The sequence below is a fragment of the Stegodyphus dumicola genome, chromosome 4 (assembly GCF_044657685.1).
Source record: "Stegodyphus dumicola isolate Sdum_Otavi_A_Nest chromosome 4, ASM4465768v1".
Taxonomy (NCBI): Eukaryota; Metazoa; Arthropoda; class Arachnida; order Araneae; family Eresidae; genus Stegodyphus; species Stegodyphus dumicola.
Genome location: NC_140771.1, coordinates 126,422,784 through 126,437,717, shown reverse-complemented (window position 1 = coordinate 126,437,717; position 14,934 = coordinate 126,422,784). Strand labels below are relative to the sequence as shown.

The window sequence follows — 14,934 nt, the reverse complement described above, 5'->3', positions numbered from 1 at the left end:
TGTTCTTTCAAATCGGCTGATGATCAAGAACTAAATTACTTAAGCGCAGTTGCTATTAACAGAGGCTTTTCACATAATATTATTGATGAAACGATTAAAACATTCTCATCTCAACCCATCAGAAAGTTCCCTCTCAGTTTAGAAGATTATAAGAATCCTACTGCCATTCCTTTCTTTCCATCGATTAGCTATAAAACTACACGTATTCTACAGAAATTCAACTTTCCGGTCTTTTTCCTTCTGTCAATAAAATTCGCACTTCCATACTTAAGGACCCCATTTCGGATACGAACTCCTGGGGTATAAACATAAATCTTTGCCAATGTGGTTTAATTTAGACTGGCCAAATTAAGAAAGCCTTAAAATTTCGAGCAATGGAACATGAGACGTGTGTTAGGAGAAAAAGGAACACATAAAGCCCCCACTGCTCAATACTGTTGGTCAGAAAAGGACATTTTCCATTTATCTGCAGCCCAAATTATTAAAAAAAAAATAAATTTTTAGCCAATTAGGTTTTCTAGGGACGTTTCACATTCATAAAATTCTTTCAATTATAGTTAACGAACTCAGTTTCAATCCCTCTTTACCCTCAGCTTTTAGAAAAATTATTTGGTAGTTGTTTTCATTTTTCGTTAAATGGTGCCAATCGCTTGACTTCCCTCCTCTCATTCCTGTCGCCTTGTCCTATCGCTGGCTTCTCTTTTGTCATTTGCACTCCTGCAGCTGAAGAAGTAGGTTCTATATTTAAACCTTCGAAACTTGTCCTCCAAATTTATGAATTCTATGCTGTTTATTGTTGCTTCAACAGTTACAATGATTATTATTCGGCGAGTTATTTTAACTCAAATTTATTCTTGTTTTATACTTTTATGCCTAAGCGGCAGAAATCCCAGCTGACATCACAGCACTCCACAGAACGGTAAAATTGTAGTCAATATGGCACAATATTGAAAGCAATACTCTTGCACCCATAAATTTGCAACCCCATACAGCGGTTCACAGTTAACATATGTTGGAATGACATTTCAAATGTGTAGAGCACAGTCTTGGAATGAAGCCATCTCGCGGGAGCGTTTAGTTAGTCTACTTTTGCATTATTTTCGATATAGCCTCCATGGATTAATACCTCACAGTAACATCAGACCGGGTTAAGACTGTTATACGCCCTAAGCGCTTAAAAGATTTTGGTACATAAAATCAAGTCAATTTTTCTTCGTTTTCTCTTTCTCTCTCTCTGTCTTGATTTAGCTGCATCATACATTCCACGGTAAAATTGGCAATGAGAAATTTTTGTGATGCCCTTTTTCCTGAGTCCCTATGTACCTTTTTGTGCCTCCCCTTCTGCTTGATGCCCTAAGCAAGTGCTTATTCAGCTTACTGGTTAATCCATTTCTAAATAGCCTGTTTATAAGAAAACTAACATCTTTTTCTCCTTTACCATTAAATGTGGTTTTTAAATAATCAAAAGAAGTATTTCCATGCATTTTTTAACTTCCATCCATTCCTCGGCAAAACGCACTAGACAGGTATACTTAATTTGCTTTACTAACATGAGAAGGCTTTATAAAGTATTTTCTCTCTCTTTCCAGCATGCCTTCGTGGTGTAACGCTAGCGCACTCGGCACGTAATCGACAAGTTAGAGTCTCCCGGCGATGGCACTGAACATTTTTCATGTTTCTTCTTTCAAAACAACTTAATGACTCTACAAATGGCCCTCGAACTAAAAGGTGATGGACAATAATTCATCCCTATCTGGATTTCCGCGAACGAGGCCTTTAATCCCTAGTTGCCTTTTAAAAAGGGGGAGTATAAAAGGTATTTTCTCCCTCCTTTTCCAGCATGCCTTCGCGGTGTAACGATAATACACTCGGCGCGTATTTGAGAGGTCGAATCCCAGCGAGGGCCTTGCACATTTGTTTCCTGCTTCAAAAATTTTGTTTCCTGCTTCAAAATAACCTAATAACTGTATAACGTTTTTGTAGAATGGTATTTTTGTATTGATAAGAAATGAACTCACCAAAGCTAGTTCGTCTGTCTGTGGTTTCTTCCGAGGATCGATAATGTTGGAACCATCATCCACTATTTCACCATCCACGCACTGGTAAAAGGGTACACACACACAGTCTTCAGTCGGTACGCCTGGCTCCGAATAGTCTAGTTCATAATCATCCTGGCAGCTGACTAAAGTGATTATAAGAAGCAAGAAAATGCTCCTCATCGTTACGAAATGTGCGAAACTGAAAGAAAATATTTAGTGGATCAATTGACATAAATTTAATAAACTCTGTATCTTATCGCCAAACAAGGAATAATGTAAAAGATTAATTTCTAGGAGATAAATATTCAAATTCACAATTGTTGATGAAGAAACGGTAAATTTTAACCGCCCAGGCACTCCTCTGTAAAATAAACAAGAGCCAGGGAGCAGTTCTCCGTTTATCAGTACATTGAATTAAAATAAAGATAAGATGAGACAACTTAGAACACAGCATTTACCTTTCTGTCCATGTAAAATTTTTAAATGGGTCAATTTCTTACAGGTAAGCGCAAGAAAAGTGTAATTTTGCTTTTGAAAAAGATACCAATGGTAAAGCAGATTTACCTATGAAACGAAAGAAAACAAGCAATTGAATTCAACATAAAATGCGATAGAAGTAATATTTTTTAAATAAACGGGAACATTCAAACTTTATTTGAAGTTAATTTTGACTGAAGAAAGGTCATTGCGTCTTAAGGAGCGCAGCTGGCCAACTGTTCATTAAATGCAAAAATGTTGTGCAAGTATAATGAACAACGTTAAAATGAAGCAAGAGACATCAAGCTTGAGGAGAGAAGCAAAAATATTGAGTATTGAAATTAGAATAATTAACAAAGAAGAAATATTTTGATGAAGACAACATGGAAATCTAAATCGCCTTTTGAGAAAGTAGTTTAGATATTGCACTCAGAAAGATATTTTAATGAACGCCAAAAGACAAAAAATGGGATCATGGAATATTTAATAAATTATGTTTTTCAGGCATAAGATTAATGTTTTTCAATGAGAATAGTTTAATTTAAATTAACAAATCTCCCACTAATAACCACTGTTGGTCTCTCTGTTATTTATTTAAATTTGCTCCTGTTAAAAATTTTAACATAACATGAATGCTTTCAATTCGTGTCGCATTTAATTAACAGTTTTGATTCCAATTTTTATAGTAAAATAGCATGTTAGCACTTTATATTCATTAATTTGTTTTCCCCTTTTTGCTACAGTAGTCGGATAAAGTCTTTTTGCTACAGTAGATGGATAAAGACTTTTCGGATAAAGTCAGTGTCTTCGTCCTATCGTGTTTGCGTTGATGCACACGAAAAGAGGAAATTGTTTCCTCTGATAACAGTTGACTTGATCTGTCCCTTGAATGTGTCCCTTGTGTCTTTTTAAGTGAAATTAACATGAGAAAATATATTTTGTCATTTATTAAAATTGACAAGCATTTCTCACATTTTTTACATAAAAATTTGTATAATTATGTCGTAAGAAGAAGGAAAGTATAGGTATGTCGTAGTTCTCTTTAGAGTCTCTTAAGGAGGAGAAAAGTGTGCAATAAAATAATATATAATTTTCTAAAATAATTAATATTCGAAAAAGAAAAAAATATATCGAAACAGTATTTGGTATAATTAACCAAGATTAGGAAAGTAATTTTTGAAAGTAAGTTAGATGGTAATTTCAAACTATGAAACCAGAAAATTTAAGGTCTTCGAATTCTTTTAATGCAAAGCATTTTTAGTTGTCCTATTAAATCGACCATGTGTAATATTGAAAATTGTTAATTCCGTATTTCTATAAAAATCTTCGCTTACAGTTATAATTTTACTTCTTTTAAAGGCAACCGATATTGATAATATTCAGCTTTATTCACTTAAAACGGGAGGGGGGGGGAATTTGAAATCTTTCAAATTTTATATAACAGTCCAAAGGGGCGTTTTCTTAACTTTTCGTGTGTTACCTTTATTTATTTAATATCATGTTCTTCGCACTTAAACTATAAAATTCAATTCAACTGCAATATCGCAAAATAATTATAAAATGAGCATACCTTTAGAATTTCCAATACACAGTTTCGCGCGCTGGAGATAATGGTTTTTTTTTTCCCTCGTACAGTGTTGCCATTCTTTGCTTTGAAATCGTTGAGACTGTTAATCAAAATTTCTTTAATGTCTGACAAAATATGAAATAGTTAATAAAATAAATTCCAAATTAGAGCTTCCAGATGCCCATATTCGGTGGAGGATGACATTATTCAAAATTTATGGCTCTAGGTACCGTTGTTTTATCACAATGCAAGAAATATCCATACATTCATGCAGTTTCTTCATTATTTAATTTCTTTAAATATAATACAGGGCTTTAATATTTGGTGGCAACAGTTTGAAAAGTGAATCAAAGTGCCAAAACGAAATTAATAGTCCTTCTAGGTTAACGCCCTTTGGGTTAAAAAAAAAGAATACACTTGTGGCGTTTCATTTAAGTTTTATGAACAGTTAAGATTTTGATTCTTTCCTTTATGCCTAATGCCTTTCACTCAGCCCAAAGAATTATGCAGATTTTAGGGCAAATGGAGTATTTTAAATTGAGAGGAAGAATCGTAACCGGCACGACTTAGGCTGTTTGCCTCCGGCTTTAGCTTGCCTGTCTGAGAGGAAGCAGCTGATTAAATTAAACATTAACGTCACACATTCGGTATGGGTTTGGTAAGTGTTGATCATTAATAGAATTTGTCCGATCAAGTTGGTATTGTAGCTTTACGTAGGATCTCTAGAGTTCTAGCCAGGTAATTTATTACAAATTTCCAGCTAGCAGCTTTACTCAAGGAGACTTACATTTTGTGTAGTATTACTTTAACTCATCAGCGGTGAGGGGAAAAGGTCATCTTTTACCTTTTGTATAATCTCTTGTTGCCACAGTTAGTTTCAGCAAAGAGCGATAACTTGCCATCACATCGTAACTTTCGAGGGAGAATTGTTGGTAAACATAATTAATTAGCTAGTAAATCACCCCTTCATCATTATTCACTAATGTTCAAAATTAAGCAATAAAAGAAACATATTCGGCGAAAGAAATAAGCATAGCTATAAAGTTTTCATACATAACAGGTACAGGTTAAAGCAAGACCGCACCTATGCATCCATCTAGGTATATTAGGTTATGCCAGGTCTTGCTGACTAGCTTCCGCCCCGGGTGGAATTCTGAGGAAGAACACTCGGCAGGCGATCGGAGGATTTCTCACTCCTCTTTCCCTCTCACCAAACTCTCGAGAGAATTTCAGCTCGCCGTGTATTTTGAGAGCCACCTTACCCCACAGACATTGTACGCTTTCAAAAATGCTTTCTTGGTAATTCGAACCCGGGCCCTTCGTTACGGCAATCAGTGACACTAACCACTATCCCGTATGAGCGGCTTGCATTCGTAGAAGAAGTATGTGAGCATAAACTAAACTGCAGAAAAAAAAAAAATGCATACCATCATATTCAAGGAAATTTGTTATGTATAAAAACGGTCTGCATTCTGCACAATCTGAATCTGTGCTTTACGCACTTCAGAAGGAAAATCGAACTAACGAAATTTTGAATAATGAGTAAATGACATCAGCGGAATGACGCCAGGCATTGGGAAATAATAGGATATCTCGAAAGAGGTGAAGAATAGTCGAAAGCAGCGAACGTCTTAAATATTAGTCCCATTTTGGGGGAACTAGTATCAAAGCGAAGCAATTGTGTCGCGAATACCAGTTGGTGGAGGTACAAGGGTCACAAACATTCAAGATGAGTGCTTTCTAGTCTGTCGGCATAGCTACAGGTCAGAAACTGTATATTAACTTAATTTTAACCTCGCAGCGTCGTCAAGAGCTGGATTCTTTGAAAATTCTTTACAGCTATCTACATGAATATCATCTGCAGGAAAGACATTGGTTTGTATTCTTATGATACCCTCGCGCAAATGGTCCTTTTACACTAATCTCGAGATCATCTTAATTGTATTTTACCCAGGAGAGTACTTGAAATGCTATGGATGAATCATGGTTTAGCATACAGAGTAATTCCCGACGGTTATCGGACTGGAGAATGCCTATAATTCATTATCACGCTAGTAAGATCAGCGAAATGCACACATACAGAGGCAGTGGTTTAATGGTTTGGGTAGAGATTAGCATCTTTTGTCGGAATGATCTTCCCATCTTCTGACGCACTGCTGTGACTGTAATATAATATATAAATTTATATTCTTGCTCACGGCCAGAGTCTAAAAGCCACATTTTTATCAGTTACAAGTAATGTGAAAAAAAAATTAAGTGAATTCCTAATTAGGTCAGCAAAGAAAAAATTTATTTTTGTTACTTTTTATTAACATTTTTCGTTTTTAATTTATGAAGCTGATGGTGGTCCATAATTTCTCATTCTATTCATCTCTTGTAACGGTTCATTATTGCAAAGAGCCTTTCCAGTGAGTTTCGAGCAGTCCAGTTCTTTAATTAATATTTCATCTAATGATTTTACACAATTCAGTGATACATACACTGATTTCCTTTCTCTAATCGTCGCTTGCCTTGTGTTGTAGTTTCTTTTCGCCTTCTCCGTTTGTAAAGAAAGGGACATTTTAAAGTACATTTTAAACATATATTATTATCACGTTAACATAGAAATATGGGGAGAATTTTCGCTACATAATGGGACATTACATCCGCTTCCTCCAGCTCTATAAAACTACAATTCTTTAATTCGATACACTTTAAAAATCTTTAGAACTCTGTCTTACTGTTGCCACTTATTTTTGTTAAATATTACAATCTCATTTATCACAGTCATGTACTATTATTTATAAGATGTTATAAAATTAATTTTAACAGCACATGTGAATTCCTAATAAACGGTCATTATTTGTAATTAAAAAACAGCATATCTTTAGTTCCTATAAACAGGAATAAATAAGTAGGAATTGACTTTAATATGTGAAAAAGCTGTATTTTACTACCAGTTTAAAAAAATGTATTTGAACTTGAGTGGATGCATAAAAAGTATTTTATTAACGATTGAAAATTTGAACAAGGTATAGGGACAGTGGGAGCTAATAGTAGGAATTTAATAATGCGCGAGTTCCTGGGGTTCTCACTGTCGGTCAGTATTTGAGAAAAATTGCTTCATAGTGGAACGGTCATTGAGATCACCCGACTGAATCGTAATAAGCACACATGAATATGCTTGAAAAATATTGAATTTTTCTGTGTGCTAACTTCATTCTAACTTTATGAGTAAAGACTATATCTGCTCCGTGAATGGAAGCAGATACCTCATACTTTTATAGATGATCTTATTTTTGGCAAGAATGGATGGTGTAGGGCACGTGTTTTAAGTAGAGATCATCACATGCCATATTAGATCTCCACTAAAATTGCCACTCAAAATCTTACGTTTTCATTTATTATTATTACTATTTAATTATTTTTCAGTCATTTTCTTTCCTTTTACCATGCTGTCGATTATATCTCATGATCTGTGTTAATTTCTAACAAAATCCGAATGAATTCTATTCGTTTTCAATTTTTTCCCGTTTGTTGCTTACATATTGGACATGACCGAGTTTCCACATTGTTGTTGTTATGCTTTGAGAAGAAAAATAGTTTTCTTTATTGCATATAGCACATATACGGCCATTTTTAACTTTCCAAGGTGAAGTGCCAAGGTAATAGAAGTACCCTTGTTTTATTCCTAAAAAAAAAAAAAAAAAAAAAAAAAAAAAAAAGATAGCACATTTGTTTGTAAATTCGTACTTATTTCAAAACACAAAACATTCATGCACATAGCTTCTTGTCAATCCGCTCTTCAGATGTTTTTAATTTACGACTATAGTAAACGGGGTATTTCGCCATGTTTTGCAATTTAAAGGAGAAGTTTTGTTTATTTAATTGTACTTATCTTCGTGTATAAAATGCATTATGCAGCCTTTGTATGCATTCGAAAGTGAGGTACAATGCAATATTTCTTGTTTCTTCTTTGTGATTAAAATAAATTTGTAATTCTTCTTCTTCTTAAAGAAAAGAATGGCTTGTCTATTTCTCACGTTTGGCAATGCTTTGGTCACTAACTAATTAAAATTATGTGCTGGATGGTTTTTATCAGCGAATTATATATTAAGTGCTTTGAAAACTTTATCGGATTTCAAAGAATTCAGCAAACTGAAAGTTTTGTTCCGTGAGAGAGCTTTAGTGATGTAAAGCGTTATTTTTTTAGCTACTTTAAAATATATATCCTGCATCTTACGTAACAAAATAATATTTTTAATGTAATAGAAAAAAAGACTGCTGAAGAAAATAAAATTGGATATCTACAAAGTCTTAGGACAGAACAATATATCCATCAATGTTTGGGAGAAGTGGTTTGAAAAATTAAGGAAGACAAATCGGATATTAATCACATGCGGCCTCAGGAAAACCCAAATAATTTGGCAGCGATAATTATACAAAATTTCTTAATGAAGACTTGTTTCAAACTTCCGAAGACTTAGAAATTGAATAAGCATAGTTTTATATTGCTAATGAAATAAACATACGTTAAAGAAGATTTGTAAGAATACACTAAAAATTACTTTCTGTTTAAGGTTTAGAAAATAATTTATAATTATTTCCTGCACTATATTTGTTCAATTCTGTGAATTTAAAATTAAAATAACTTTCACTGGTAATAACAGAAAATAAACATCGAGCAACAAATAAGGGAAACATATTTATTTTTTACCGGAATGACAACTTGTTCTAAGGATTTTAATGTCAAAATTGTAATAGTAGTTCTTTTTAAGATGGAGTATTTATATGTTTCAAAAGTCTAAATAAAATTTATTAATGTTATTAAACATGGATTTTTATTATGAAAACCAACAGTATTTGCTTTATTTCAATAAAGTGAGGGAAGATGAAATTCATCTCAGCAGAATGAAAAGAAACAATGAAATCTTATTACATTATTTAATGATGATTGGACAATGTTCATGCAAATTATTTTTTTACACTTAAAAAATTAAACAGAGAAATTTTCTTTCAGCTCAGAGTAAATCGTACTGCCATATGTCTCAACTTTATTGTCTCAACATTATTTTGTCCAATATCATTTCAAAATAGTGTTATACAACGATATTTTATTAAAGTACGCCTTAATCCATAACGTACAGATTTCTGTTTTCTAACACATGAACTGTAAATGCAAGTTGTACCCTGCATTTTTTATTACAAACTAGCCGCTATGCGGCCAGCCTTCGTCTGGCTTTTAAACGTACCGGAAAAATGCCTAGAAGACACACCTGGGACCGATGGTCGCGTAAGTTCTTCCAAATTTTTTCTCTTTGTTAAGATTCCAATCCCCCCTTGCATACGGCCCTGATGTAGCTTCAGAAAAACATATACATCTTAAATTTTTAGCAAACTGATTGCATGAGATGTGCATTAAACATTTGTTAAAGCATAAATTTATATCCTCCTTCTTAACCACCACCACAACTACATAAAAATTATATAAAAATTCTACAATAAAATTATAATTTTTTAAACAGTCTCTTACTCGATAGTTTGAATGATTCTTTTTCTGAAATATTGAAATGTTATGATACTTTAGGAATCTTCCGAGAAAATGTGTCAGCAGTCACATCGCAGCCATTTAACTTGCATTTAACTAAGCAGTATCCCTTAATACAAATAATTAATTATTCTAATAAATAAATTAACCAACTTCCCTTTGCAAAATCTTGAGAACTCAAATGGTATAAAGGAGGTTAAGAACTTTGTTTCCTAAAAAAAATCACTCAAAACTTTTCAATATCTTAAAAACAGTGAAATAAGCAATAAATAAAAGAATACACAAAACAAAAAATTCTGAAAAGCAAAGTATAATTAATGATATTTTATCTTATACTTTCAAGAGAAAAAAATTACAATGAAATAAGCTATATCCCTTAATACAAATATTAATTATCCTAATAAAAAATTAACCAACTTTCCGTTGAAGAAAAAAAAAAAAAAAAAAAAAATCATGCAAAACTTTTCAATATCTTACAAACAGCGAAATAAGCAAAAAATAACATGAAAGAAACTAAAAAAAAAAATTCCGGGCAGAATTTTACTCTGCAGAACAACTTTATAAAAAAAAATCAATAAAAATGTATTATATTATATATATAAAAAATGACAATGAAATATGCCAATCTCTTAAAAACAGAGAGATAAGAAATATGATGAAAAATTGTAGCCAAACCCATATTTCTAAAAAAATGAAACTATTCAAATGATGCGATTTCATCAAAAATCTATCAACAACAATAAGAAAGGAAAATTGTTGCCAAAATCACATTTTTAAAGATGTGAGATGTCAGAAGTGTACTCGGAAGCTTCATTTAAAAAAAATTTTAAAAATACAAAATATTATCATTTTTCCAAAACTCTTTTTGTAAAAGCAGTTGCAAGGATGAAAGTTTAACGTGTCCCAAAATTAAAGAAAAATAAACTGTACATTTTAAAAAATAAACTTAAAAAAAAAAAAAAAAAAAAAAAAAAAAAATTTCCCGTTGAAAAGGTGTTAAGTTCAATTTGTTAAATAAATTCGTATTTAATCGATTTATTGAAACTCGACATTTATTTTAAGTTCGTAAAATAGCTAAGTGCCTACATTTCATGACGATGTGAAAATGGAGTGTGTAGAGTAAAATCTCGCTTTCCTATAGCCCATTATGTTTCAAAATGACGCGATTTCGTTACAAAACATAAAATAAAAAAATTCGAATTCGAACTTTGAAAACATCGCTTCGAGGTGCACTGGCTCTTGTCTAAATGCACCTTATACCAAATTTCGTAGCCGTGGGTTTATTAGCTTACGCACAGCGCGAATTAAGGACACACACACAGACAGACTCTTTCTTTTATTATATGTAGAGATAGAGAAAAAGACTGCGAACAATTGAAAAAGAAAAAAACTTCACAGTAAGTTGCCCATTGTATTTTCTAGTTATGTTAGTTTGAATTGCAAAGCATAATTGCAGTTCAGATTGACATATGTTTTCACATGTGTCTGTGAAAATGTCTATTTTATATATTTTTTTTTTAATTCTTCACCATATCACTTTGAACTTAGACCATTCATTTCAAACACATCAATGGTATATATTCAAATGACGTCGAAAACCACACTCGCAAAAGGAAAAAAATGAAATAATTTTTTTTTCACTTGAAAATACAATAGAAAAATTTCTATATGTGACAGACTGACGTGAAATTACAAAAGCACATAATTGCAGGGAAGGGTGATTTGACAGTGTGCAATTCATTTATCGCTTAAAATCTGAAGACAGGCAGGTCAAATATTGTATCAAAGCACGTAAGGAATGCTTTGTATGGCCTTCATATAACACATTACATTCTAAGGGAAAACTAGCTTGAATTTGCATAATGTTTTGGAAGATTTGAGATAAGCCTCACTCACAGCCAGCAATTTCTGCCACCGAGGACTGAATTCTTAAGAGAATTACCAGTCGTTAGTAATTTAATTCAATCTTTGATAATCTTATAAATGCTGAGATGAACTTAGTACATGCACGAAAAGCCTTCAGATTTTTCTGATAACTTAAAACTTTAATACAAATACCTCTTCATCTTGTACTATATAAAGCCTAAAAGAGCAAAATGAATTAATATATCCATCATTCGACAATTTTTAGAAAATTCCAGAGCTTTCAATTTGTACAAAATTAGGATTTGAAAATGAAAAATAAATAAAAAATGAAACCGTAATTTTAATAGAATATTATAATATTTATGACATTAAAATATAAATACGAAAATTAGAGCGTTATAAAATGTTGAGATTTGATGTAATGTATCAAAGTAAGTAGTGCGGATGTGAAAGTTTTTTTTATTCTTGGTATTCTGTGAAAAAAGCTTGAAAATCTTCTTCGAAGAACCATGATTATAATTTGGACTTTTTAAGAAGAAGGACATCTTCCAAACCTCAAATTTCAATAGGACCCTAAAAACTTGGATTATTCTTAAAAAATATATCCTACATTTTTAAAAATTATTTCATTTCACATTTTTTATTTCAAAATTTCATGACTTCTATTCCTATACTATTAATTTTCTAACGCCTTTCCTGTAAAAGATTCTTTGAATACACAAGTTAAAAATATGGAAATCCAAATTATAATTTTAATTTGAAATAATCCTCAAATTCTCTATTTTTAATTTGGTTATGTTCTCCTATTTGTCTTAAAAATAGTAACTGTTTATAATAATAACAATCTCTGAATTGCGGCACTTCAAAACTAATCGCTATTAAATGAATGCCGTATGAAGTTAATGGCGCAAACAGTTATATAACGCTTCAGCCAATAACTTCAAATATGAGAATTGAAATTTGAACAACCAGTAGGAGTTTAAGCTTAATCAAAAGCAAATCCTTCTGAACTAAACTTTTATTTTAGACACGTCACATTCGCTTTTCGCTTCTCTAGATCACTTCTCTGTTCTGGATCACTATCACTCTCAATGTAACGACCCATCTGATAAAAATCGCATTTCAAAGTTCTCTTGAAATAAGTAAGCATATTTTAGTGCATTTATACCTCATCACAGAAAACACAAACAATTAGAAATAGAAAAACTTATTTTTCATGGAACTAGAGGATCGTGGGCACCACACCATAAATTTCCTAAATGTTTTCCTATACTTCATAAATAAAAGCGAGTAAAATATAATATTTTTTAAGAATGGGTGAAAAATTCATATAAAAATAAGTGTTATTAAAGGAAAATAACATTTCATTACTCATTGATAACTACATTGCTCAATCTTAAATGTAGGGAAAATTTAAATTCTATAAAACTAAACTTCCTTACTCAAATGTTAAGTAGGTTTTACAACATGTGGATGAAGGGATAACCTACAGATTAGGTTTTACAACTTGTGGATGAAGGGATAACCTAGATTAAGAAAAAGCATTATGTCTTTCATAGGCATTGCCGGAAATGAATTGAGTATAAAACTATAATAGACTTGGGGCCGGACATATAAGATAACTACTTTACGTTTAATGAAAGCAAAAAAATGAAGTTTTCGTAACAGACTTTCGCAATGGATTTCATTAGGCAGAATTTATGAATGAAAATTCCTTCCCCAAAAATGTACTGATATAGCTGAAACAACACTTTTACAAAGAATTAAAACTTTTGAGGATTATATTGCAATTGAAGAAACTTTCAGTGTTTACAGAATTTCTTTGAAATTATTTAGTGGCAGAATCGCTAAATTTTGGACATGGAAGTACAAGTAATTTTTCAATTGGAGAGAAAGAAAGAATAACTATCTCTGTTAGTAAAAATAGTAAATGAGATGCAACAAAAATGATGCCGAAAAAAAAATAGTAACTGAGATGTAACAAAAAAATGACTTAAGATGCAGCAAATGCAAGTAAAGTGCTGCGAAATCTTTACCGAAGCAAATGCAAGTTAATATTTTACGTTATCTAGCACTTCAGAGAATGAAATAAATTGAGGAAATTACCTGAAAGAACTCAGCGTAAGTGATTTCATTAAAAAAAATTAATTTTTGCATACGAATTAGTTTTGATATCTACTATAAAAACTTTACTGAACTATAGGTATAAAAATAAAGAAAGTGTTAATGTGAACATCTGATCTATCAGCATCAGAAAATGAAGAGTTGTACTAGCTGAATGATTTCGAAATCAACGGGCGAAGAAAAACAATAGTCATAAAAAGGAAATTGATAAGGAACAGGGAAGTGAAACAATACAATAATAATGATGATGCTTTCAAAACTCTTCTTAGAAGGGCTAAAAGAATGGATTGATGTAGTTATAATACATATCAAATAGCTGCTTGTTAAGTTGTCCATTAATTTAACCACAGTATATCCCTGAATTTAGCACACAAACCTAAACAGAAGAAAAAAGTGCTGCAAAATAAAAGATTTATGCACGTATAAAAGATAATAACTAATTCTGTATGTTTAAGATATTAATAAATATTATATGTTATGTATAAAATTCTAAATAAATATTATTTGTTCTGTGGTGTTTTTTAGTTGCTACTGTTCGTAACTTATTTATTAGTTTTCGATTTAAAATACTCTGTCAGTCGTCATGGTCCACCAGTTACTGAGCGAATAAGACTGGTCTACTCATCATAGAGTAGCTGAACATTGATATTTATACCACGGATTTAAATCTTGGTGAATGGTTTGGCTGCACGGTCATTTTGGAAATTTTCAAGCGACAAGAATTTAAAAATTCACGGTTATCTTCATAATGTTTTATTCAAACTCATATTCTAAGTAACTTATTCGTTCCCGATACAGAGCTAAAATGTATGACAAGAAGATCCCAAAACTTCGCATTTTTCCTATATTTATCGCTTTTCCCTAATATGTAACATAAATACGAGCCAGTTACTGTAAGAATCCCCCATGAATCCTCCTCCACCTTCCTTTAAGCAGATTTCGTGTGCTTTGCTAGAATACAAGTAACCGAAATCTATATATTACGAAGTAAGAATTTCAAGTCACAGTTATCAACTATGAAATGTGAAAGGTAAAATAAATTCGAAAATATAATTCTATTTTTTGTGAAGTTTATTTAATTTAACCAGTTATTTTGTGTTTGAAATCTTTGCGTTTTCCAGTCAGAATGCAAATTAATTCACGTGTATATGAATGAGGGTTTGAGACTGTTAGAGAGTGTTCTATCCCTTGAAGGGCACGTTACTAGGTTTGCTTTTTCGATAAGAGCTCCCGTCTTCGGCCTTGCATTATACTTGCCGATAGTTAAATTTACGCCGATGAAGTCCGAGTCAACTTCGCGATAAATTACTCTATGTAGTTTTTGGCTATTAGTA

General features: G+C 32.0%; 1 protein-coding gene across 1 annotated transcript in view; it reads right to left on the bottom strand.

The window, feature by feature from the left end:
* Nucleotides 1–14,934, bottom strand: part of LOC118182412 (phenoloxidase-activating factor 2-like) — a 53,517-nt gene that overhangs the window by 24,574 nt on the left and 14,009 nt on the right. The window contains exon 2 of the mRNA XM_085815404.1: nt 2,019–2,238. Coding sequence (XP_085671530.1) covers nt 2,019–2,219 — 201 coding nt within the window. The 5' untranslated portion in view covers nt 2,220–2,238. The remainder of the gene's footprint in view (nt 1–2,018; nt 2,239–14,934) is intronic.